Raw genomic sequence first — 25997 nt, 5'->3', positions numbered from 1 at the left:
TGCAAGATTCTCAATCTGGATTTCATGAGGGTTACCTTCTTGAGATATCAGAATTCATTAAGGAAATTCTTGACCAGAATTCTCCTATGATGGTCATGCTCTTGGATTTCTCCTCGGCTTTTGATATGGTTTCTCATGCCATCCTACTAGATTAACTTGCGAAGATTGGAATCAGAGCCCAGGCTTTGCTCTGGCTTAAATCTGTTCTGAGTGATCGCTTTCAAGCTGTCTTTTTTTATACTTGTACCTCTTCATCCAAGTCATTGGATTGTGAAGTGCCTTGGGGTTTGGCACTTAGCCCCACCCTTTTTAATATCTGACTTGAGATATTTGCAAACCTTGTTGAGACTGCAGGGGTGAGGGTGTTCTCCTATGACAGTGACATTCAGCTTCTCCTGGCCTTCCATGAAAATGAGCCTGTAACTATGAGTTCCTTCAAGCTTTGCTTGAAAGTTGTGGTGCACTAGAAGGAGGGAAGCTCTCTCAAATTGAAGTCTGAAAAAATTGATATTCTCTTCTTTGGCAACAAGCCCCCCAAAATGCCAGTTTATAAGGGCCACCTGAAAGAGGGATCCCCTTACTCCCGGCATTGATGGCTAAGAACTTAGGTGTGAAATTTGATTTAAACCTCTCTTTTGAGCCTGAAATCAAGCCCTTATCTGCAACCTGTTTTGCTACTCTCAGGTTGCTAAGAAGGATGCTTCACCTTATTCCTGAGGACTCTCACAAAACAATTGTCCATTCCTTGGTGAGAACCCTGCCACGCGCCTTATCTTGGAGAACCTACTGCGTTTGCCAGTGTCGCATTACCTTCAACAGATTCACTGGCTCCCTGTCATCAAGAGGATCCAATCTTTGCCTTTAAGGGCTTTACTCATGAAGGTCCTCTTGATTTGTGGAGAAGATTCAAGCCTTATTTCCAATCCAGCTCTCTGAGATCTAACAACCTCAAACTGCTCCAAGTTCCTCGCATCTACAAAGCTAGAAGAGTTGGGAGTTTTTTTACTTACCTGACCTTCAAACTGTTCTTCAAACTTCAAACTGTTCTTCTGTCTTCCTCTGTGTTCTTCTGTCTTCCTCTGTGTTCTTCTGTCTTCCTCTGTGCTCTTCTGTCTTCCTCTGTGTTCTTCTGTCTTCCTCTGTGTTCTTCTGTATTCTTCTCTGTTCTTCTGTGTTCTTCTGTGTTCTTCTGTGTTTCTTCTGTTCTTCCGGTCTTCTGCTCTTCCGGTCTTCAGTCCTTCCGGTCTTCTGTTCTTCTGTTCTTCTTTTCTTCTGTTCTTCTTGTCTTCTTGTCTTCTGCCTTCGGCTCTTCTGCCTCCTCTGTCCTCTTCTCCCCGCGCCTGCCCTCCTGCTCCTGCCTCATCCCCCTCCCCCACCCGCATCCCCCCCTCTATCTCCCCTATCTAACCCGTTCACTTTGTACCTCCCTCACTCCTCCTATCTACCTATCTCTCCATCTCTCTATCCCACTATCCAACTCCCTCACTCTCCACCTCCTCCTATCTTCATATCTCTCTATCTATTTCCCTATCTATCGATTTCTCTATCTACCTTTTCTCTCTACCTATTTCTCTATCTCTCCCCCCTCCCACCACCCCCTCTATTACCTATCTTCCTATCCTCTCACTCTACCTCTCACCCTCACCCACCTCTACAACCCCCCCTCCCCTATCTTCACAACCCTGCACCTATCTTTCTCCCTAATCTCCTAAACCTCCTAACACTCACCCCCCTCCACCCTTAAACCCCCCTCCCCAGCTCTTCTCACTCTACCTGTCCCCCCCTCCCTCGCGCTTTCCCACCGCGACCTCCTGCACGCCCCGCCCCCCAGCTCCCATTCGCCCCCAGCTGACCCCTCCCCCCCCTCCTACCTCATATGGCGGCCGCTGCGCGACAGTGGTAGCGACCCTTGACCCAAGGGTAGGTCGCTCCCCCTGCCGCTGCAGCTCCTCCAGGTTCCTGAGTTCCTGAGACCCACCCCACAGTAAGTACCCCCCACCTCCCAGCCCCTCGCTCTGCCCCGCGCTACTCACCCTCTCTCCTGCTTCTTTTCCTCTTTTCTTCTTCTCTGTTCTTCCTCCTCGCTCCTCGTCTGTATTCTTCTTCTGTACTCCTCTTCTCCCCGTCTTCTCTCCTCTTCTCTTCTTCCTCATCTTCTGCTGTGGTCTTCTGCCCTCTGTTTCTTCGTTTTTTGTATCTTCCTCCATGTTCTTCTGTGTTCCTCTGTGTTCTTCTGTCTTCCTCTGTGTTCTTCTGTCTTCCTCTGTGCTCTTCTGTCTTCCTCTGTGTTCTTCTGTCTTCCTCTGTGTTCTTCTGTCTTCCTCTGTGTTCTTCTGTATTCTTCTCTGTTCTTCTGTGTTCTTCTGTGTTCTTCTGTGTTTCTTCTGTTCTTCCGGTCTTCTGCTCTTCCGGTCTTCAGTCCTTCCGGTCTTCTGTTCTTCTGTTCTTCTGTTCTTCTTTTCTTCTGTTCTTCTTGTCTTCTTGTCTTCTGCCTTCGGCTCTTCTGCCTCCTCCGTCCTCTTCTCCCCGCGCCTGCCCTCCTGCTCCTGCCTCATCCCCCTCCCCCACCCGCATCCCCCCCTCTATCTCCCCTATCTAACCCGTTCACTTTCTACCTCCCTCACTCCTCCTATCTACCTATCTCTCCATCTCTCTATCCCACTATCCAACTCCCTCACTCTCCACCTCCTCCTATCTTCCTATCTCTCTATCTATTTCCCTATCTATCGATTTCTCTATCTACCTTTTCTCTCTACCTATTTCTCTATCTCTCCCCCCCTCCCGCCACCCCCTCTATTACCTATCTTCCTATCCTCTCACTCTACCTCTCACCCTCACCCACCTCTACAACCCCCCCTCCCCTATCTTCACAACCCTACACCTATCTTTCTCCCTAATCTCCTAAACCTCCTAACACTCACCCCCCTCCACCTTAAACCCCCCTCCCCCAGCTCTTCTCACTCTACCTGTCCCCCCCCTCGCGCTTTCCCGCCGCGACCTCCTGCACGCCCCCGCCCCCCAGCTCCCATTCGCCCCCAGCTGACCCCTCCCCCCCTCCTACCTCATATGGTGGCTGCTGCGCGACCGCGCAGCGGGCGTGCGCAGCGGGTGCGCCGCTGGCACGCTGGAGGCGCACCAGAGGCAAGCCCGTCTGCGCCCATCCGCGCCTGGCCCGCGCACAACGCCACGACCCCTGGTCCCCAGCTCTCCCAAGCCCCGCTGATCCGCTACGACCCCACCACCCTCCATGCCCTCAACCCAGGACGCTCCAACACCTGCTTCCAAGCTCACCCCAAACGCACCCATGGACCCTTCGCCTGCAACTCCTGCAAATGCATCTTCCACCACGCAACTACCACGACCACAAGCCCACGCACCATCAACCACCTCAAGTGCATCCTAGTCAACGCCCGCTCCGTTCACAAACACGCCGTTGAACTCTGGGACCTCCTAGACTCCACAGCACCGGACGTCGGCTTCATCACGGAGACCTGGATGAACGCCTCCTCTGCTCCAGACATCGCCACGGCCATCCCCGAAGGCTACAAGATCTCCAGGAAAGACCGCACCAACCAAGTAGGAGGAGGTATCGCCATCGTCTTCAAAGACTCCATCAGCGTCACCACCTCCACCGAAGACACCTCTCTCGCCGCTGAACACCTGCATTTTCAGATTTGCACCGACCCGAGGACCACCCTCAGAGGATCCCTCGTCTACCGTCCTCCCGGACCTCGCGCCCCTTTCAGCGACGCCATCGCCGACTTCATCTCCCCGCACGCCCTCGCCTCTCCGGACTACATCCTCCTAGGTGACCTCAACTTCCATCTGGAACAAAACAACGACCCCAACACCACCACCCTGCTCGACAACCTCGCCAACCTCGGCCTCAAACAACTGGTGAACACCGCCACCCACATCGCCGGACACACTCTTGACCCCATCTTCTCCGCCAGCAAACACGTCTTCTTCAGCCACGCCTCCGCCCTACACTGGACCGACCACAGCTGCGTCCACTTCACATTCCGACGCGAGACCCGCCACCTCCGCACTCAACCCATCCCTCGCCGACAGTGGAACAAGATCCCTGAAGAGCAACTCTTCTCCGCACTCGCCACCAACCAACCCACCCTCACCACCGACCCCAATGACGCAGCCCTCAACCTCACAAACTGGATCTCCAACTGCGCAGACAACCTTGCTCCCCTCAAACGCACGCAGCAACAGAACAACACCAAGAAACCTCTCTGGTTCTCTGACACCCTCAAAGAATCAAAGAAAACTTGTCGCGCACTTGAGAAAGCCTGGCGCAAGGACCACACCGCTGACAACATGACCGCCCTCAAGAACGCTACCCGCGAACACCACCACCTGATCCGCGCTGCCAAAAGGAATTTTTTCACCGACAGACTGGACAAAAACAGCCACAACAGCAGAGAACTCTTCAGCATCGTCAAGGAGTTCTCCAACCCCAGCGCCAACGCCGTCACGCCCTTACAGGATCTATGCGAATCCCTCGCCACTTTCTTCCATCGCAAGATCAGCGACCTCCACGACAGCTTCGGACACCAGACCCAACCAAACACCACCGAACCCACATCCCCGACCATCACCCTCAACAACTGGACCCACATCAGCACGGAAGAAACCAAATCCATCATGAACTCTATCCACTCCGGCGCCCCTTCGGACCCCTGCCCGCACTTCATCTTTAACAAAGCCGACGACATCATCGCCCCGCACCTACAGACCGTCATCAACTCTTCTTTTTCTTCTGCTACCTTCCCTGAATGCTGGAAACACACCGAAGTCAACGCCCTACTAAAGAAACCTACGGCTGACCCGAGCGACCTGAAAAACTTCCGCCCCATCTCCCTTCTGCCTTTCCCAGCCAAAGTAATAGAGAAGACCGTCAACAAACAGCTGACCACCTTCCTGGAAGACAACAACCTGCTCGACCCCTCACAAACCGGATTCCGAACCAACCACAGCACTGAAACCGCCCTCATCTCAGTCACAGAAGACATCAGAACCCTGATGGACAACGGTGAAACAGTCGCCCTCATTCTTCTCGACCTCTCGGCTGCCTTTGACACCGTCTGTCACCGCACCCTAATCACCCGCCTCCGCTCCACCGGGATCCAAGACCAGGCCCTGGACTGGATCGCCTCCTTCCTCGCAAACCGCTCCCAAAGAGTCTACCTCCCTCCGTTTCACTCAGAACCCACTGAGATCATCTGCGGCGTACCTCAAGGCTCATCACTCAGCCCGACACTCTTCAATGTCTACATGAGCCCCCTCGCCAACATCGTACGCAAGCACGACATCATCATCACCTCCTACGCCGATGACACCCAACTCATACTCTCCCTCACCAAGGACCCCGCCAGCGCCAAGACCAACCTACAAGAGGGCATGAAGGACGTCGCAGATTGGATGAGGCTTAGCCGCCTAAAGCTGAACTCTGAAAAAACTGAAGTCCTCATCCTCGGCAATACCCCATCCGCCTGGGACGACTCCTGGTGGCCCACGGCCCTCGGCACCGCACCGACCCCCACAGACCACGCCTGCAACCTCGGCTTCATCTTGGACCCTCTTCTCACCATGACCAAACAAGTCAACGCCGTGTCCTCCGCCTGCTTCCTCACCCTCCGCATGCTTCGCAAGATCTTCCGCTGGATCCCCGCCGACACCAGAAAAACCGTGACCCACGCCCTCGTCACGAGCCGCCTGGACTACGGCAACACCCTCTACGCCGGGACCACAGCCAAACTCCAAAATCGCCTACAACGCATTCAAAACGCCTCGGCCCGCCTCATCCTCGACGTACCCCGCAGCAGCCACATCTCCGCACACCTGAGACACCTGCATTGGCTCCCAGTCAGCAAAAGGATCACCTTCCGACTTCTCACCCACGCACACAAAGCCCTCCACGACAAGGGACCGGAATACCTCAACAGACGCCTCAACTTCTACGTCCCCACCCGCCCCCTCCGCTCCTCTGGCCTCGCACTCGCTGCCGTCCCTCGCATCCGACGCTCCACGGCGGGTGGGAGATCTTTCTCCTTCCTGGCGGCCAAGACCTGGAACTCCCTCCCCACCAGCCTCAGGACCACCCAGGACCACTTCGCTTTTCGGAGACTCCTAAAGACCTGGCTGTTCGAGCAGCGATAACCACCCCCTTTGTCCCTAGCGCCTTGAGACCCGCACGGGTGAGTAGTGCGCTTTATAAATGCTAATGATTTGATTTGATTTGATTTGATTTGATTTTGGAATGCTTTGCCATTCAGCCTGGGAACCAGTCCCTCTGAATCAGTCTTCAGACTCAGCCTCAAAACGTTACTATTTGATACTTGTTTAAAGGGGACTTAGGCTGGCAGCTTTCATTTTACGTTCGGAGCTCTCCGCTAGCACCAGGACATCTATTCGGAGGAAGCTGGGTGCCCTATAAGTGCCTTGAATTGAATTTTACTTTGATCTTTTTTGTCCTCTCCTGTGTCTCTGTTGAAACTTTGATAATTGTTACAGATGGTGAAAGTGAGATTCTGAGACTTGGTCCTCTCGTCTTCTTTTTCCATAAAAGCTGATGTGTGTCGTCCATGACTCTGTGAGATTAACTGCTTCTTGCCTCATTATAAGATTGTTCCCTCTCACAGAGAGATCTCAGTACACACAGTCTCCAAACTATCACTTACAGAATTTTGTCTATTGCTTTTCTGCTGTGTATCTTCCTGTTGTTTGGTGTACTGTTTTTGCATTGTTTTGCTAGTTTTGCCATTATGCAGGCTTTGACAAGTTCATGTGCAGTTTCCTGATGCCGGTTCTTTCTGACCTGCTTCAATCCTCAGCTTCTGTTTTGTTCTCCTTCCATGCATTTGGATATTGTCTTGTTTATGTTAAACCTTTCCTACTGAATTCCCCAGTTCCTGCAGAGAGCAAGCACTCCCTTTTTGTCAGTCTTGTCCGAATCTAAGCAAGGTCTCTGGGTAGATTGCAATACCCACACAAGCAATTTATTTTTGAGCCATTTTATTGTATTTATCCATATTTATTTAGTGTTTTGAGAATTAATGTAGTCAATGCCATGTTTTCATATTTATTTAACAGAAAAGCAAGGACTGAAACTATGACGCCTGTTACATTTAAGCAAATTGATCATCAAATATAACAAAATACTACACTCACAGATAAATATTAGTATTATATACAAATATATGTTAACAAATGCCCGTATATAAGGAAATCATATCTTGCTTTTTAACTCTCCATGCTAGCTACCTGCTCAGCGGCTGCAGTGGAATTCAATAAGGACAGCATGGAGAGTCTCTCACAAAAGAACAACGTTTTTGCATTTTTTCACTTTAGGAAGTAAATACCGACAGCAAGCATATTATTTATTATCTGCATTTATCTGTAAAAAGCAGTAAAAACAGAAAATGAGAAGCCCTAATTATGGACACAAAATCCTTAGCAAACACCCATTGCTAAAGCATAGCACCATTTACAGACAGCAAGAAAGACCTTTGATTTTAGAGACCATCTTAGTGTTTACATGCTCACTATGTCTCACTTTGGCTGGCTGACCCTTCCATGCTTACCTTTGATTTCATTTGTAATCCTGAGCTGCACTTGATGTCAGCTCGTAAACTACTTAATGAAAAGGGATTTTTGTAATCTTTGTTGCAGCAAAAAGAGTAAATTGCCATCACTACAGTAGTTTTATAAAGGAAAATGTTCCGAAGTGTGCAACTCCAGAATGCAGTGCCAGTACAATGATTCCTCCAAAGACAATTCCCAAAAACTTTCTAGAGGGACAAGATCTTATCAAATCAGTATTTCAAAGTCCCTATTTAGAATTTCTGTAAATGTTCCTTTGTTAAATACTAATGATCTTAGAGACCCTTTCCTTGACAGTGCTTTCCCTGTCAGCTTATCAAACATAGTTGGGTTTTTAAGTTTTTATGAACTGCCAAGCCCCTATGATTCATCACTGAGCCATCATGTACCGAAAATATAGCTCTTCAGTCCTATCTGACTTTAAACCAAAGGAAAAATTGCTTTGCAATCTTTGGCTAAGTCACAAGTGAACTGAAGTACTCAATTTGACAACTATATGTTTTTAAGAAAGAGATCATGTATTTACATGATGATTATGTCTGACTACACTTAGATAACATTACCAAGTGACCTGTGTTCTCAAAGAAGTGTCATATTTCAGTCAACTTGACATTGTTTCCATTAACATCAGTGATATTCAGACTTCAGTGAACTGTTTAAATGCAGACTTGAACCTTTGAAAAAGAGAGCACGGCTATAGAAAGAATATGCCTTCAGCTATAGATTAAATTGAAACACTCCTCCTTCTCTGCTCTGAAGATTAAGCAGGGTCTCCCTGAAACAAGCCCTTAGTATGCAGATATCAAGTTGATATCCTGTACCGATACCATAAGCCCTTGAACGTAGAGCCCACAACATTTCAGTCTCTAACACTATACTGAAACTTTGTTTAAATGAAAAGAAACTGTGCTCATGTCCATTAGTGAACCTCTACAAGCTTTTCATGTTGATATGGACTTATCTATTTCTTCAGTGCCAGATCAGCACTTGGATAACAAGAATGTAATGATTTTCTGGACCGTTCAGTATGTGAGTACAGAGACATGTCTACATTATCCAGTGCTGAGGAAACCACAATGTAAAATTCCACTGTCTTTGTACTTGTCCCTTGCGTTCATTCTGACACTGAGTGGGACATTGATGTCACTATTGAACCTATTTGTAGTTGAGAATCTACTATGGTCCCACTTGACCCAAGTATTCAGAACCTGAAATGACTATATAGCAGTAAGACCTACATTCTAGCATTGTGATACACAACCTTTTGATAACTACTGTATTCAGTGTCATGTTGCCTAAAACTGTAAGTCAATTAAAGATTGTCCTGATGTAACAAGATATTTCAAAGCACTCAACTAACTATGACAACGACAGTGCACCCAGAAGTTCACTCGAAGCTACAAGTAATACTTCAGAAATATCGTCTGACATGGAAGTATTTCAAGTACCGGTATGTAACAGTACTAACCTTACTGTTATATGGTTACTTCTAAGATAATAGGACTGCGTACTGGGACGGCAGAACTTCAGAATGTGGGGACATTTCTACACCATCAGAAACTGTTGGCCTGCTTCCTGGTTAGTGAAAGCACAAAAGCGATATGAGATACGTCTTCAATAAATTTACTGAAATAATCATGATCTTGCCTCTAGAAAATGAGGTGTGATAATTAGGCAGATAAAACAGAACAAAGTTACCACCATAACAAACATGGTAAAGAAAAATACAGAATCCATCCATGGTGTGTATTTGCTAGAGATTCTTTCAGAGTCTTGCCTACCCCTAAGACAATACTGAGAGCATAGTGGGTGCACCCCTCTGCCTTGCCCCATCTAAGGGATTATCCTTTGCCCCATACCTGTAATTGATGTCAAGAGTCTGTCTGTAGTGAGCATGGTAATCCTCTTTGGGAGCTGGTACATTAGTGCCAGCAGAGCTGCATGTCAAACACAGAGGTTTTCCCAGGATGATCCTGGCTGGAATGCCCTTCTGCCCTTTCCAGGTCAATTCATCATTTTTATAATGAAACCCACACTGTATTAGACACACAGCTCTGATGTGATGCTATGTCTAGATGTTGGAAGCAGACTCCCAAGCGGGCAACACAAGCACCAGAATACTGCATACTGTTCCCATCCCTGAACAGAACACACTGAGCATGTGTCCAGAAAGGCTAAGTAAAACAAGCAACCTGTACCATGCATTCCCAGAATACCATCAGGCAAGCCAAGTGTAGAAAACATCACAGCTAAAGCAATGCAGCTAAATGTATAAAATACAAAATGAAAATGAAACTAAGAATGGGTGAACCACATTGGGTCAAGAGGTCCTCACAACAATACAGGCTTTGCAATTAGGAGTAAGTGGCAGATGTACAAAAGACTCAGAAACATGAGTAAATGGAGTAAATCAAGACTCTGAATTACTGGTGCCTTCTACTCTTGAAGAGAAGTGTTTCTTCACTATTTCACAAGGGAATCCACCTAATGTGAATCTGGGCCCCAAGGAGGTCCTCACTCTCATACCTTTTACCATTCCCGAGGAAAGCCAGGTCACTAAGAAAATACTCACTGCAACTCTTTCCAAAGAACTATCTGAAGACTACCTCTGACTCCTGTGAACTAGGACAGCCTAGGCACCAGAGATTTACTTACCCCGAGAGCTGTAACCTCTCCATAGTACAATTCTAGCACAAACTCTTACTCATCCAGAAAACAAAACAACCTATCTGTCAGTTTATAGTTCTAATGACAACAGAGGTTTTAAGGGAAATTACCCTCATTTCATTTTTATTTTGAACATGCTGGTGTTCTGAAAAGGAAAGTGTCCTGGTTAACCATCATTATCCTCCATGTTCATGCTCAAAAGTACTCTTGAAGCAGTTTCATGAACCATTCATACTTGTCAAAGGTTTTAAACTGTATTTCATGTTTAGAAGCTTTTTCACCTTTTGGCACCCAGGCCTGACTGGGCCTGACCCTTTGGGGAGTGTTGGAAAATGGGTTATTGGTAAGGGCAGGTAAGTACCTACACTTAGCAATAGGCCACTAACCTCCACTTAGGTCCAGTTAGGTCTCAGTAAATTAATCCCAGCTCAACCCTTGGTAGCTTGGCAATGAGGGACAAGGCTTAACTTAGGAGACAGAGTGTAAAGCATTCAAATATCACAAAACAGTAATTAAATAAAACACAGGAAACAGTTTAAAAATCCAAAACCAATTTATAAAACTAGATTATATTGTTATCTTTAAAATGACACAAAAACGAATAAAATCGGACAAGGGGAACCGGAGATATGAATTATTAAAGAATTATTGTTTTCTAGCGCCTAGAAACCAAAAGCGCCAATCGGGTCATCTGGTTGCACCTCGACCGGGGAAAAGTCAAAGTTTAAGGCCGACCGCGATGGAGCCTGGCTCGGCTACAGCCCGTGGGAGGCCTCGGTCAAAAGTTTACCTTCGGACTTAGGCGGTCATTCCAACCCTGGCGGTCCGAGACCGCCAGGGTTGGGGACCGCGGGAGCACCGCCAACAGGCTGGTGGTGCTCCCATGGGCATTCTGACCGCTGCGGTACAGCCGCGGTCAGAAACGGAAAACCGGTGGTGTACCGCCGGTTTTCCGCTGCCCTGGGGAATCCTCCCAAGCTGCGCCGCCATGGGGATTCCGACCCCCATACCGCCATCCTGTTCCTGGCGGTTTTGGCCGCCAGGAACAGGATGGCGGTATGGGGTGTCGTGGGGCCCCTGGGGGCCCCTGCAGTGCCCATGCCGATGGCATGGGCACTGCAGGGGCCCCCGTAACAGGGCCCCACAAAGATTTTCAGTGTCTGCCATGCAGACACTGAAAATCGCGACGGGTGCAACTGCACCCGTCGCACCCCTTCCACTCCGCCGGCTCCATTCGGAGCCGGCATCCTCATGGAAGGGTGTTTCCCGCTGGGCTGGCGGGCGGCCTTCTGGCGGTCGCCCGCCAGCCCAGCGGGAAACCCAGAATAACCGCAGCGATCTTCTGACCGCGCAGTGGTATTCTGGCGGCTCCCGCCGGCCCTGCGGTTACCGCGGCCGGCGGGAGTCAGAATGACCCCCTTAGTCTCTTTTCTGAAGATTTTCAGTCCAATACGACCTCCAAGAACCCTTCTCCGGATACTCGACACGGGAGCCCTCCGTGGGGATTTTTACCTTCGGACTTAGTCGTTTTTTCGAGGTGAAAATCCTTCGACCGGGGGAAACCTGGATCTTGATCTGACGTCCTTGGAGCCCTCCTCGGATACGCTGGCTGGGAGATCCCGGTCAACTTCCTACGTTCAGACTTAGGGGGTCATTACAACCCTGGCAGTTAAAGACCCCCAGGGTTGTTTCGACGGAAGCACCTCCAACAGGCTGGAGGTGCTTCCCATGTATCACGACCCCGGCGGAAGTGCCGCGATCGCACCGCCGGGACCGGCGGTTTACCGCCACAGTGGTCCCGGTGGTTTTAATCCGCCAGGGAAGCGCTGCTTGCAGCTCTGCCCAGGGGATTACGAGTCCCCCTACCGCCAGCCTTTTCCTGGCGGTATGAACTGCCAGGAAAAGGCTGACGGTACGGGGAGTCGCGGGGCCCCCTGACACGGCCCTGTGCAGCTTATCACTGTCTGCTATGCAGCCAGTGAAAAGCGCAACGGGTGCAACTGCACCCGTCGCACATCCGCAACGCCGCCGGCTCCTGTGTTGCGGCAGTGATCCCCGCTGGGCCGGCGGGCGGAAACCAGGTTTGTAATGAGGGCCTTAATCTCTTTTTTGGAGATTTTCTTCACCGGGATGAACCTGCAAGTCAGGCCGGGTCGCGGCTGAGGCAAGCCGGCTAGAGTTGCCGCGGCGGGTCGGTCCCTCTATGGAGCTTTTTTTCTAAAGTTCCCCAAACTTCTCCAAACTTCTGGATCTTCTCCCAGATGTTCCTTTAAGGTTCTTTTGGGGTCCACTGCTCACCCCAAGGTTCCAGAATCTCTGAGATGATCCTTGGCGGTGTGGACTACAACTCCCAGAATGCACCTGGTGAAAACTCCTTTTTGGCCACTGGACAGTGGTCAGCTGGTTGATCTCTTCAGGACTTGGTGCAGGGGACTCTGGTTAGCAATTTTTCACCTGTGGCAAACAGGGAGTCCCTCCTTGAACCAGTTGAAGCCAGGAAAAGTCCTTCTTGTGGTGAAGCCCAAGTGTGCAGCTGATGCAGTCCTTCAGAGTGCAGGGTCCAGGTGCAGGCCAGGGGTCCAGCAGGGCAGTCCTTCTTCTTCTGTGGTTCTTCCTTGTTGGGATCTGATGGGGTTCTGCGGTGTGGGTGCAGGTCTGCCAGTTTTATCTTTGCTCCTGGGTGAAAAACAGGGGGGTCCTGGTTCTCCAATCAGGTCAGGGTCCTTCCCCCTGTGATGACCACTTCCTGGGAAGTGTGGCAAAAATCAATCCCAGGAGGGAACATTCCTCAAAAATCCATCATGGATGAAAGTGATTTTTGGAGGTTACATCTGGCTGAGCCCACCCACTGGTGTGGCTAAAAATCCTAAACACACCCCTCTCCTGCCCTCTCCTAATCTAATCAAGGGGGCACCTAGTAGTCTGGGGTTGCAGGATGTGGGGGTGTTGCTGGGTTGCTCCAAATGTCCTTCTCTGCCTTTGAAGACCAGTTTGGCAGCCCTCCCCCTTCCTGCCTCACCATCTGCTGAGGGGAGATCTCCTCCCACAGGCACATCTCTTTGTGTGAAGAAGGCCACTTCACACCTCATCAAGGCAGCCTGGCCAGGCTGCCAGAGGCTGGCCAATCAGAGCACAGCAGCCAATACAATGCAGGGCTGAAATTGGCAACTTTTCAGGTAAAGTTTAAAACTCTTTACCTGGACAAGTTATATTAAATCCAACAACTGGAAGTTGTGGGATTTATTATAACAATTAATTTGATACCAAACTCTTTTCATCTGTCACTTAAGGGGACTTTTAAAATTAAAATAAAGTCTCCCCATTCTAGCCTATGAAGGCCATTCACTACAATGAGGGAAAACGAATTTGGCTGTTTTTACCTCACCAGGGCTTATAAAACTATTTTTATAAGGTCCCTGCTTATAGTTACATGGCACCCAGCCCTAGGGGCACATAGGGCACACCTTAGGGGTGACGTATATGTAAAAATAAGGTAGTTTAGGACTTTGGAACTACTTTTACTTTCAAAGTCGAATTTGCATATAACTATAATTTAAAAGCAGCCAGCAAGGCAGGCCTGCCTTTAAAATGACACTGGGCACCTCAGCAGTGCACCTATGGGTGCACTACCTATGCTGTGGTCCCTAAACCTACATGCCCTACCATATACTAGGGACTTATAGGTAGGTTGACTTAGCCAATTATAATTAGCCTAATTTGCATATCCACTTTACACAGAGCACTGGCCCTGGGACTGGTAAGCAATAGCCAGGGCACAGTTAAGAGTCAGTAACCACCAGTAGCTGTCCAAAAATTGTGGGGGTGACCAGGGCAAAAAGGAGGACTTTCCTACACTACAGGGAGGTACTGTCATGCCATCCAGTGGCACTCACATATGGGCCTGGTGTGGTCCACTCTTTACACCAGTATATGATAGAACAATATCCAACTCCTTGAATTCCTTGCTCTGCATCTCACCACACTCCAGATTGCCATCTTACCATCCTTGGAGTTTCTTCTGTCGCTAAACCTTATCTAGATCATGTCCTGGAGGTAGCGATTGTTTCAGTATCACAATTGTTGGTTCATGTACATCAAATGACTTATGTTTTATATTTTCTAGACTTTTCTATCGCTCAGCTTCAACCTGCACCTTGACCCCGGTTTTGCTCTTTCCCTTTTTGCGCCTTCTGCATTTCCTTTCCTTGGCTTCTCTCCATTAATAATTCCCTAATTTCCTGTACCTGGTTAATTCTTCACACCTGGCTCTCTGCCTGCACCCATGCTTCTACCCTGAGATTCGAGCTATTTCTGACCTGTGAGCTCAGAGTGTGGTGGCTCACAATACTCTTGTCCACTGAGGCTTAAAGTCTTCTGATGCTGGCCTGCTGCTCTGCTTCCAAGGTTAATACTTGTTTATTTGTGGTTTATTTTCCTTATTTCTTGTTCCTCATTCCCATACTTTGGCTCACCTGTTTCTGTCCCTTGTTACAACAGCCTCTCCATCCCCATTGTCTGGCCATCATATCTGCATACTTCTGTGCTGCCATGTTTTGTATGACGAGTTGATGTTAGTCCCTCCCTTGAATCATTGCCCTGTAGTTTAGTGTTCCTTGATCTGCATATTTCTAGTGCAATCCTGTTCCTGTTCTTAGAATCCAGTCCTGCTTCTCTCTGTGCCTTGTTCCTTATGTTGGTTTATCTTGATCTGCTCATTTTTGTTCTCTCTTGTGTGAGTAGCTTCTGAGGCTTGGTGCTTCTTGCAAAGAGTCTCACCCAGCGGTCCTCTTCCAAGAGCTTGTGGGTGTCTTCCTAGACTCTGTGAGGTTAACTGGTCCTTGCCATATTGTAGGATACTTTCCCTCACAAAGAGATCTTTATCCACCGAGAATAGAAACTATAATTTACAATAGTTTATCAGTCATTCTTTTGGTTTGTACTTTTCTGCTGTTTGTTGTGTTTTATTTTTATGGTCTTCCTAGTTTTGTCTTTGCAGGCTTTACCTTGTTCATGTCCAGTTTCTTCAGAGTCTTCAGCTTCTGTCTCCTTCCCAGCTCTTTTATGTATAGTAAACGCCCCCCTTTTCAATTCTCTTGTCCTTGAGAAATAACACACTACCTTTTAGATAGCCTTGTCATAAACCAACAGCGTTTCTGAAAAAGAAGCAATAGAAGAGAAGTGATAGAAGAGAGTTTTAATGCTATTGTTAAGAACTTTAAAAGTAGCTCACCATATCAATGTCAGTCTCCCTAATTCTCTCTGCATCTTCCCTTGATGAATATGTCTGTCTCGCTTCTGTGGCTGTATAAGACCATCTGCGGAGTTCCCCAGGGATTCTCTCTCAATGTCTACATTGCGCCGCTTGCCAACATCGTCCAATCCCACGGGCTGAACATTGTCTCCTACGCGGACAACACACAACTGATCCTCCCACTTACAAAGGACCCTGCCATCGCCAACTGGATGGAGGCAAGCCGCCTCAAGCTGAACTCAGATAAGACCAAGATCATCATCTTCGGCTCCAACAAATCAGCATAGCCTGCACTCTAGGAGCCACCCCAACGCCCACCACCCACGCACGCAACCTCGTCTTCATACTGGACTCATGGCTCTCTATGACCCAGCAAGTCAACGCCATCTCATCCTCATGCTTTAAAACATCTTCTGCATGCTTCGCAAGACCTTCAGATGGATCCCCATTGAAACCAGAAGAATGGTCACCCACGCCCTCGTTAGCAGTAGACTGGACTACGGCAACGCACTCTACGCAGGAACAACAGCCAAGCTCCAGAGAAAACCACAGCACATTCAGAACGCCTCAGCACGACTCATCGTTAACCTCCCTCACCACAAACACATCTCAGCCCACCTCAGAGACCTCCACTGGGTCCCTGTCAGCATAAGGATCATCTTCAAGCTCCTGATCCACGTTTACAATGCTCTCCACGACGCCGGACCTGTCTACCTCAACGAGCATCTCAACTTCCACATCCTGACACGCCAGCTCCGCTCCGCCAACCTTGCCCTTGCCACCGTTCCCCGCATCCACCGTACCACAGCCGGCTTTTCGAGCAGTAGCCTTCCCCCCCCCAAGCTAATTGAGACCCTATTGGGTGAGTAGCGCGCTTAACAAATAACTGATTGATTGATAGATTGATTGATATAAATATTGAAATAGCAATCTCTTATTCCTCACAGGATGTAGACCTAAAAGAAAGTCCCTTAAACTCATGTCATCACCTATTTTTGATATATGTTTGTCCAGTCAAGATTGTGACAACTACCACTGGCAAAGTTTGGCAAAATTATCAGCAGTTCTCATAGAAGAATATCTATTATACTTAGGGTCTGGTCTGCTTGCTAATGTACCCATAGCCTTAGGTAGAAATCTCTTACATACATTATTATCCACTGGCCATAAGACTTATCCACCACAACCAAAAAATGTCATATTATAAATATCATTCTGTATTATGCCATGTGCTTAGTCATTACTAACATTTTGTTTCCATTTCGAGTCTACAAAATGTTTTTAATTATTTTCACAATTGATGCTGTCTTCAAATTTGAAAGAGAAACAAAATTTATGCTGGTTGTTTTCTTCACTTTTATTTAAAAATACATAGGCCCTCATTACGCCAATGCGGCCGCACTCCCGCCGCGGCCATTTGGAGATCCCTGCTGGGCCGGCGGGGATCTCGGCCGCAACACAGGAGCCGGATTACAACCACTGGGGCCATTGTGGCGGAAAACCGCCGGCCCATGCGGTGCGACCGCGACGCTTCCGGTGCGGTCATAATGCCCTGGGAAGCACCGCCAGCGTGTTGGCGGTGCTTCCTCTAAAACAGCCCTGGCGGTGTTGGACCGCCAGGCTTGTAATGTGGGCCATATTTTTGAAAGATTTAAACATGCAGGAAAAAGTGACAGATCCCTAAATAGGCCAAGATTTAGTTCCCCACACACTATTCTTGTACTATTACATATAACCTTGATCCAGTAATTATTCCAATTTCTGTGGTCAAGATACATATGAATGGATAAGTGAATGAAATGTTTTATAAAGTGCAATAGCTGCTCTAAAAAGCGTGCTATCACTGATAAAACAATGTAACTAACTCTGAGAGACAAATTAGCAATTTGAAAACATACTTTTTTAAAAAGTTTTCTGAAATGCAACTTGTTGCATGTGAGGCGGACAGTCGAAGGACGATAACTCAAGGCTTTGGCTGTCGAGAAGACGAAGAAAGTGAACCCTCCCCTTATGGAGTGTCTGACTCTTTGAACATGAAATAAATGACCATCAGATGATATCAAGCATGGTTGAAAGCTCTATTACTCAACAGAGCTTTGAAATGAATCCTCTTTTGAAATGATAACCAGTGGTATTATTTGGAATGATGTGATGCCAATGCACAATGAGGGATCTTCATTATCAAATGGAGTGAGTCATTTCTGATTTTTTGAAGGTGTTTAGCCAGAGAGTCCAGTAGGCAGACATGAATAATATTGGCATGGTCCAGCCTTGCTGTTATAAAGGCTTGAGGCACAATTTTGCAAGTTTCATGAGGCAAAAGGTGAAGAAATCTCTTAAGGGAAATGTTTACTGCAACTGACTCACAATTACACAACGTGGCATAACAGAGGGAGTTTGTGTCACAAGAGTAACACAGATATGTGAAATAAATTGGTGTAATTACAATTTCAGTTCTGCCTAATCAATAGCATCTTTCTCTTCAGTGGAACAGCTGAATTCTTTCACCCTTGAAAGTTCTGCATTCACGTTAATTCTGCAACAGATTTCATTGTGAGACTGGATCAGATAAATCAAAATTTAACTCAGTGGCAGTCAAAGCTTGCGATAGTTTGCTCTTTTCTTATTCCTCCAAACCATTCAATACTGAATGGAAGGGATGGAGTGTCAAAGAACTACTCCCAGGTTAAACATAGTATCCATAAACGCCTTAGAGGCAAAAAAAGACCATTGTCTGAATGAAAGGTATTTACTGCACCTATTACTATTAGACACTGCAAGTCTTTAATGACCACTTGAGCAGTGACAGTCTTTTTGGCCATAGGAATCTAGTGCAAGAATCAGCAGCAACCAATATATATTTATATAGATAAACTGTAGCCAGCGAGTCAACATGGTCGAGGTTCACAACACCGAAGGGTTTATCAGATACTTTATGCGGTGTATGGGATGGCCATAGAGCGGTAAATGTTTTGTTTGTTGACAGTCGGTACATTGCTCTATGGATTTCTTAGCATCTTTGGTAACTATTGACACCGGTACTGTGACTGTAGCATTGACACTGTAGCACTGATAGCGGCATGAGCAAAAGCTAACCCTTCATCAGCTACCCACACCAGATCTAGTTTACCTCTTTCAGTCGGTATATTCCGATCCTTAAACCCCTTCATAAAAAACAGAAGAACATTGTCTTTGGTGAGACTATAGGAATAGTTGGAAGTTGAATCATGAGGGAATCTTCCCCCTTGTAATGTTGCCCACATAACCACAATTATCTCTGCATCAATGTTTGTTTGGGATTAAGTCACAGCATCAACTTTGAAATGTTGTACCACTGTCTCCATAGGTAATTCAGCCACACAGGTTCCTTTTAGCATAAATTCCTCCACTTTTATGTGCCATTCTAACTTTGTTGCACATTTGTCTAAATGTTTAAATCACACTATTTGTACATATTGCATGAAACATTGTGTAAGTTAAACCGTTTGAGAAGCAATATATAATATATTTCACTTGTGCAATGAATACTAAATTAAACATGTTTATTAATGTGAAATGTGCATATGAATGCATCCTTAAATGACATGTGGTGAGTAGCACATAAGCAGAAACATTCAAAGTGTTTTACAAGCCAGTGAAGCTTTTGTAGGAAGAGATTGACATTTCCTAATTGTATTTTATATGAAAACACCTGCTGTCTTGATGTTATCCTTCCTTAAACTTCCTAGTCTGCAGTTTGATGGTGTTCTGCTGCGGGTTTGCCGAGAACCACCAGAGGTAGTGAACTTGTCAGCAAGACAAGCAGGGGTGAAGATCATGATGGTTTTGTAAATGGTGTAGCTGGTGTTGAAGATAATGGAGCCAATGGAGCTCTTTCAGGGTTTGGGTGATGTTATCATATTTTTGTGGCACTAGATGAGATGTTCTGTGGAGTGTAGATTATCCTAAACTTGCCAGTATGGAGTCTGGAAGGCTGAAGAGCAGGGTCTTTTGACTATTCTGATGCAAGAGTTTGAGGGCTTGAGTAGAAGTTCTGAAGTCACTTTCTGGAACTATACATAAACATATATGTAGAGTACGCTTTGGCTCCTCCGCAAAGGATTATTACAAAGGATTATTTCCCTCTCATGTCATGCTTTTGGCCATTTAGTACAGTATTTCTCCTACTAAGATGTGTTTCCTATGCAATGCAACTGAGAAAATTAATTACTAAAAGATGCACTAAATCATTACACATTAAATGCTATCTCTTGTATGTGTATTATATACAGGAAACAATCCTTTTTTATTTTTACTATTTTTCTTTTAAATGTTACAAGCATTTTTAAATGTTTTAAACAGGGTGTAGGTCAAAGTCTCACTTGAGGGTGGCTGCTTTTAGTGGTGTTTCTTCTAAAGGGGATGCTTGACCTCAAGATGACTACCCTTGAAATCTCATGTGATCCATAAAATAAGTCACAATCTTACAATAATGTTTGATGGGCACTTGTGATGCAAATCAGAGAGACTATCCAAGTACACATATAAGGCAATTAGCTAAGGTAAATTCATATGTGTAGGTCAACCCACATACCTATGTACTACTACACCTAGGTATAAACCTATTTGTTCCAAACCACTCTAATAAGTATGGGAGGAGAGCTGTCTTGTAGTTCGCTTTTTGGCAGAGTAGAAAGATTGTGTCATTTGCTTAAGATAAAAGATTAATGGGGGAGATAATGTGTTTTTATTCTTGTAAGTGTGGCAAAAGAGGACCATGATGCAATCATGAGTGATAGAGGCATATGATGTATTAGGCTTCCGCTGAGTTCATGTATTAAGTCTATTTTTTGGATAAAGAAACTGGCAATGTTATTTGCATTGGTTTGTGAGACGGGGTTTGGCTTTCATTGTATGTAATGTTCTTGTTCTGTTCTGTTTGTTTTTTGAAGGCTGCGTGAGTGACTTCTGATTTACCTCCTTTCATATCTTCACCAATTCCTGGCAGGCCTTTTGGTGATATTCAGATGCTGCAAAATAGTTTAAAATTGCTTTTTTTGATTTAATGTGATAGTTGTGAAGTCAGTCTACATTACTCAGGAGATTATGAGTGGAGCAAATGATTTTGAAAGTTGTTAGGGGGATATGGGTTATAATTTGTTTCTCCAGGCTCAAAGGGTTTACGTTTTTAGTCTCTTTGCTATTAGCTTTAAATGGAAGGGACTGACAATATGGCCAATCCAGACCAGGTGATTCATTTTGTATGAAAAAGGTTGGTGGAAGGATTATTAGATCAATATCATTACTTTTTTGTGAGTGGGTTGGGGGATGACTGAATTAGTAGTTGAAGGCCATGCTCCTATGCTTAATAGTGCGTGCGTATATCTAGATATTCCATGGGATGTTGTAGCACCCACAAGAAATGTTCTTGGAGTGGCCCTTTTTCTTCATCATGATAAAGCGATATCAAATAGACCCAAGTTGTCAATGATGTCACTGGGAACTCCAAGGTGAGAAATATCCCCTTTATTGATAGTTATCCATATTTAATGTGTATTTATGTATGGCTCTTCCATTTTGTCCACTGCTGTCATTGGAGCAGAGTAGTTATTAGTAGACCTACATGGGATGACATCCCCTCCATCTGCCCCTGTAACCATATTACACATAGCTATGGGGTGTGCAGTAGCATCGTTGATAGCTACAGCATCCGAAACATCTTGTTCAAAGGGCTTTTGATGCAGCAAGAGAAGGTTTGGTGCAACTGCTGAATTCATGGCAGAGCAAACTGCATTTTTTTGTTTTCAATAAACAAACATCCACAGTGGTTAAAAAAAGCTTTTTGGATGAGGATGATTAAAATGTATATGAAGGATTGTGATTGGTGTAGGAAGATATTTCCAAGTGATTTCAAAAGTATGTGTGCAGATTTTAAATAGATGGACTTTTACTGTTTATAACCAACTATTAATAATACAAGGTTTTGTTTCTCTGTTTTTTGCATATCATTCATAACATCTGGGCACACTTTTAATAAAAGAGCAGGTTTGATGTTTTCCTCTTTACCACACAGGGATCTCACTTATTAAGTAACACTCTAAGGAGAAAGAGGAATGATGTGGCAACGGCACCAGTGAAAGAAATACATACAACTAGAGGGATGATAAGCCGTTCAGCTTGTTCACCAAACACTTGGTTGAGAGCAGGGGGCAATACACATATAGATGTATAGGCAGGGAATTGTGAAATACATGTGCCCCAGTGTGGATGGATATCCTCAGTTTCATGCCTTTCTCTCTGTTCTTCCAGGCAAAATGGCTGTGGGTTTAGCGCATTCGTGGGTCGCATAGGCTCATCTGTGGCTCCACTGATCCTGCTCCTGGATGAGGTATGGAAGCCTCTGCCACAGGTGATCTACTGCTCCGTGGCCGTTGCCAGCGGCTTGATAACTTATTGCCTTCATGAGACCCTCAACATGCGACTACCCGAGACAGTAAAGGATATTGAAAACACACGGTAAGACTTGCCTATATAATTTGTGTGGATTACCATCTAGAGGAGGAATATCTATAGGTTGGACATCTATGGGGATCTATGAGAAACATGTACAAATATAAATGAAAGTATGTGTAGCCTCTCTTGGTGTGCTCTGTTGGCCTTGGAAGATCTCGCCCACTCTATCTCCTCCATCTCTTCCTCCTTCCTCACTCTCTTGCTCCTTCTCTAATCACCCTGTTGTATCATGTGTGGTTGATGAGTATGTGCATTAGATGCCTTATCGTTTTTTTTTTTTTTGCTTTTCTCCTAGTAAAGTGTACATTGCCTTGTTATCTTTTTCTCGCAATTGTTGCTTTCTCTTCAGTCCTGACTGGACGAGGAAGTCCTGTTAGATTCATTGAACAGACTAAAGGCTTCAAGCTGATTTACCCTGCTTTCAAAGGAAGAAGGGGAAGATTATAATGAAGGAACTCTTGATAGCTGACCTTCTTTTCACATAAAAGCAGGGCTTTAATTAAGGATCCCTTCCTCTTCCTCTGGTAGGGAAGCAAAGACACCTTATTTATAGTTCTGCTGCTTTTCTTTCTATGTGGGACAGAGATCAGACTATAAGAAAGCCTTCAAAATAACCTCACTTTTCTATCCATGTCATAGAAACCAAAAACAGGACTGGACTAGTTTCCGTTTCAAATATCTGGACAGTGTTTGTGTTCCTTGGGCCACTGTGAAGCATCCAAGCCTCTGACCGTATCCCAACCCATGATTTGTTTCGACAAGGGGAGAGCATGTAATGCATCTTTTAACTACTTTCCCCTACCCTTACAACCTACTCCAGCCCTCCCATTTTGAACAAGTAGTAAACTGTAGATTAAGCTGCTCAGAAAGGGGAATACTGTGCCATAATTCGATGTCCCCATAGTTATTCCCTATTCCAGGGAGTTTAACTCACATTTGCTTGGTACTGGTGGGAACCTATCACATGGTCTGTTTTATGTGTGAGATGTTTGCACACAACTAGTACTGCGCAACTCATAACCAGCACAAAAATGTGAAAACCTGCTACAATGGAAAGATCTGACATTGAACGGTAAAGAGCTTTCAACACATCTACCTTCACAGTGCAAAAAAGTTTGAGTTAGCTTTCTATTTTCATCTACGGGGGTGTAGTGTGCTGACATGCTAAAGCACACACATAATATTTGTTTTTGCATATATTACTACATACAAGCAAGGTAGGGTCTTGCGTTCAAGGACCCTTCAGTCAAAACAGAACATCTATAAGTAGAGGACATGGGCTGAACATAAAATTAAAAGGTACCAGAAATTCTGTTGCAAATCTAAAAACCACCATGTTAGCAGAATTTTCAAGTGTTAGGTCAATAGCAGTGTTTTGTTCAGGTGTGCACAGAAGCCTAGATTACTGCTTTGCAAACCCCCTTAAAAACTACATTTTGAAAGCCTCAGAGGATATTATGATCTACGAGAATTTGATGTAGGCCAAGGAAAAACCATCTGAAAATTGTTCCAAAACAACTACATGATTACCTTGCAATGCCAAAGACATGTGTTATCTTTGCTGAACACCTTCTTCTATGTCACATGAATATCAGGTGTAGGCTTCAATAACAGAATTCACTAATGGTCTTATAAAGGAATATACTGCTTTAGAGAATTCTCTCCTGACTGTCATTAACAGCCAGGTCCTTTGGCTCTGCCTAAAAAACAAAGGCTTGGGAGCAGAACTAACTGCCTGTGATGAGTTTGCTTATATGCAGTGCTGCTCCAGGTAAGAAAGAAGGAGATTTCTAAACTTTGTATTAAAGGAAAGTGTGTTTATACAGATAGCCTTCCCTTTGCCTCTTCCATTTCACTCATGATTAGACTTCTGACCAAAGACAGTCTGATGTGGTGTGTTAGAAGTGGATTTGAGTGTGTCATCAGACAATTACTTATAAAATGGATAATATCCCTGTAATGTCAATAGAATAACTGCTTAGCAATCATACCTCTTTGTGTTTTTTGATCCTCACAAATCAACATATTTTTTTCAACAGCTCCAAATCAATCAGCCCCACAATGGAACCAGAAGAGGTCATTCGCATGCAGAAATTCTAGTGACATTATTGTTGCTCTGAAGACGTCTCGCTTAAAAAGAGATGAAAGACTAGTTAACATATTATAAAGCTAAATATTCAAGGATCACTGATTTGAAACTATTCAACCATTTCTGGGATGTAACGTTCACTTGTTTTAGTAAATCAAAAATGATGCCAACTGCTCATATTTGTTTTATTTCTTTTCATGTTATTTAGGTTTTGTAATCCACTACATACTACATGTTTTGAGCCTAATAAGAGAGGTGAATTAACTGGGCAACATTTTAAGCAGAGAATCCATCACATCATTATTTACAGTTTGGTGGGAATCCAGGCCAAGATGCGCTGGGTATCCAGTCTGCCATTTTACAAGTGCCAGAGGCTATAATGGACTTGTAATATGGCTGACGGGACATCTACCATATTTGTGACAAGCTATCGAAATAGTATATAAGTAGTAATAGGTTTGTAAGGTTCAGGGATAGTTAGGTTACGTAGGTGGTGGTAACAGGATTTTATGGTTCATGGATGGTTAGTGACTGGAGCAGTAGGGTTCTTTTGGGGTTCTGGGCTGGGTGTTACATAGGTATTAAAAGAGGTTTAGGGATCAGGGATGTTGTGTATGGGGTAGTAAGAGGTGTTTTAGCATTCATTGTTGGGTATTAGAAAGGGGCAATGAGTCTTATTGTGGTTTTGGGCATGGGTAGTTCTAAGACAGTGAATTATTAATTGGGGAGACTGGTGATACACCACAGGTAATAACGTCACTAACCTAACCTGTTAGGTCAAAGCAAAGGTTTCAGTAATTTAAACGTGAGTTCAGGCCCTGGCAGCTATGACACAGAGCAGGCTTAAATTAGCAAAAATATGTAAATGATTTAGAATTACCAACACAGTGAAAATTCCATTTCAATTTATTTTATAAAAATAGAAGAAATGTTTGTGTATGAAAAATAACACAGAAAAGACAACAATACAATAAAGGAGAACCAGAGAGATTAATTTTTAACATTTTAAGAAAAACACCTTAAGAATGTAGAGTTCAAGTCAGTAGCCAATGTTTGAGGATGTCCAGGACCTAGGAATTAATTCAAGCTAACTGTAATCGAGTGTGGGTTTGGTATGTGAAGCATGTTCGTCCCAGTTGAAGACTACCTTAGGACTTTATCTCTGAAATAGGAGTCAAAATCCTTCAAAGAGGTAACGGAGCCGGCCGTTGCCTCTGAAGTCCACTCAAAGCCACATAGCCAATATAAAAGTTCTGGCTGCAGGCATTGGTTTTTGCGGAAAAAGCTTACAGTGGAAAAATGCAAAATCTGTAGATCAACAATGGCCTCACATCGAGCAGACGGGGCATCTGCCACATTTGTGACAAGCTATCAAAATCATAACAAAATCCCACACCAATTTAGAAAATTATAGTAAATTTGAATAAATAATTTAATACCAAAATGAAAAAAATCTAATCAGTAGAATTATGAATTTTACAGTTTAAAGTGAAAACTAGCACCAAAAAGATCAACGCGCCAACCATTAACATTTAGGGGCATATTTAAGATAAGTGGCGATGCACTGTGTGCAGCACCACTTTTCTTACACCCTTTACCGCCCCTGTACTGCCACCATGTGTGCGCCATATTTAAAATCCAGCACACCATTGTGCAGGGTAGGGGGCAATAGCGTCCTTTTTAATGACGCTATTGATGCTTGCAGGTAGGTCGCTCCCCGTTCCACCTTCCGCACCACCTCCTTGCCCGTTCCCCCTTTGCTTTTTTCCCTGCCGCTGCGTCCCTTGCGGCCCCTCCCGCCTCCCCCCTCCTTCTCTTACCATCTTCCTCGTTCCCTCTCCCGCCACTGCGTCCCTTGCGGCCCCTCCCGCCTCCCCCCTCCTT

The 25997-nt window shown here is 45.4% G+C and overlaps 1 protein-coding gene across 2 annotated transcripts in view; it reads left to right on the top strand.

Moving 5' to 3' along the window:
• Positions 1 to 24192, top strand: part of LOC138296885 (solute carrier family 22 member 7-like) — a 248671-nt gene extending 224479 nt beyond the window's left edge. For both annotated transcript variants that reach the window (XM_069236379.1, XM_069236378.1), the window contains 2 exons: positions 21821 to 22027; positions 24064 to 24192. In XM_069236379.1, the coding sequence (XP_069092480.1) occupies positions 21821 to 22027; positions 24064 to 24124 (268 nt within the window). In that variant the 3' untranslated portion in view covers positions 24125 to 24192. The remainder of the gene's footprint in view (positions 1 to 21820; positions 22028 to 24063) is intronic.
• The last annotated feature ends 1805 nt before the right edge of the window (positions 24193 to 25997 follow it).

Source organism: Pleurodeles waltl, chromosome 5 (assembly GCF_031143425.1).
Source record: "Pleurodeles waltl isolate 20211129_DDA chromosome 5, aPleWal1.hap1.20221129, whole genome shotgun sequence".
Lineage (NCBI taxonomy): Eukaryota > Metazoa > Chordata > Amphibia > Caudata > Salamandridae > Pleurodeles > Pleurodeles waltl.
This window is presented reverse-complemented; position numbering and strand designations above follow the sequence as displayed.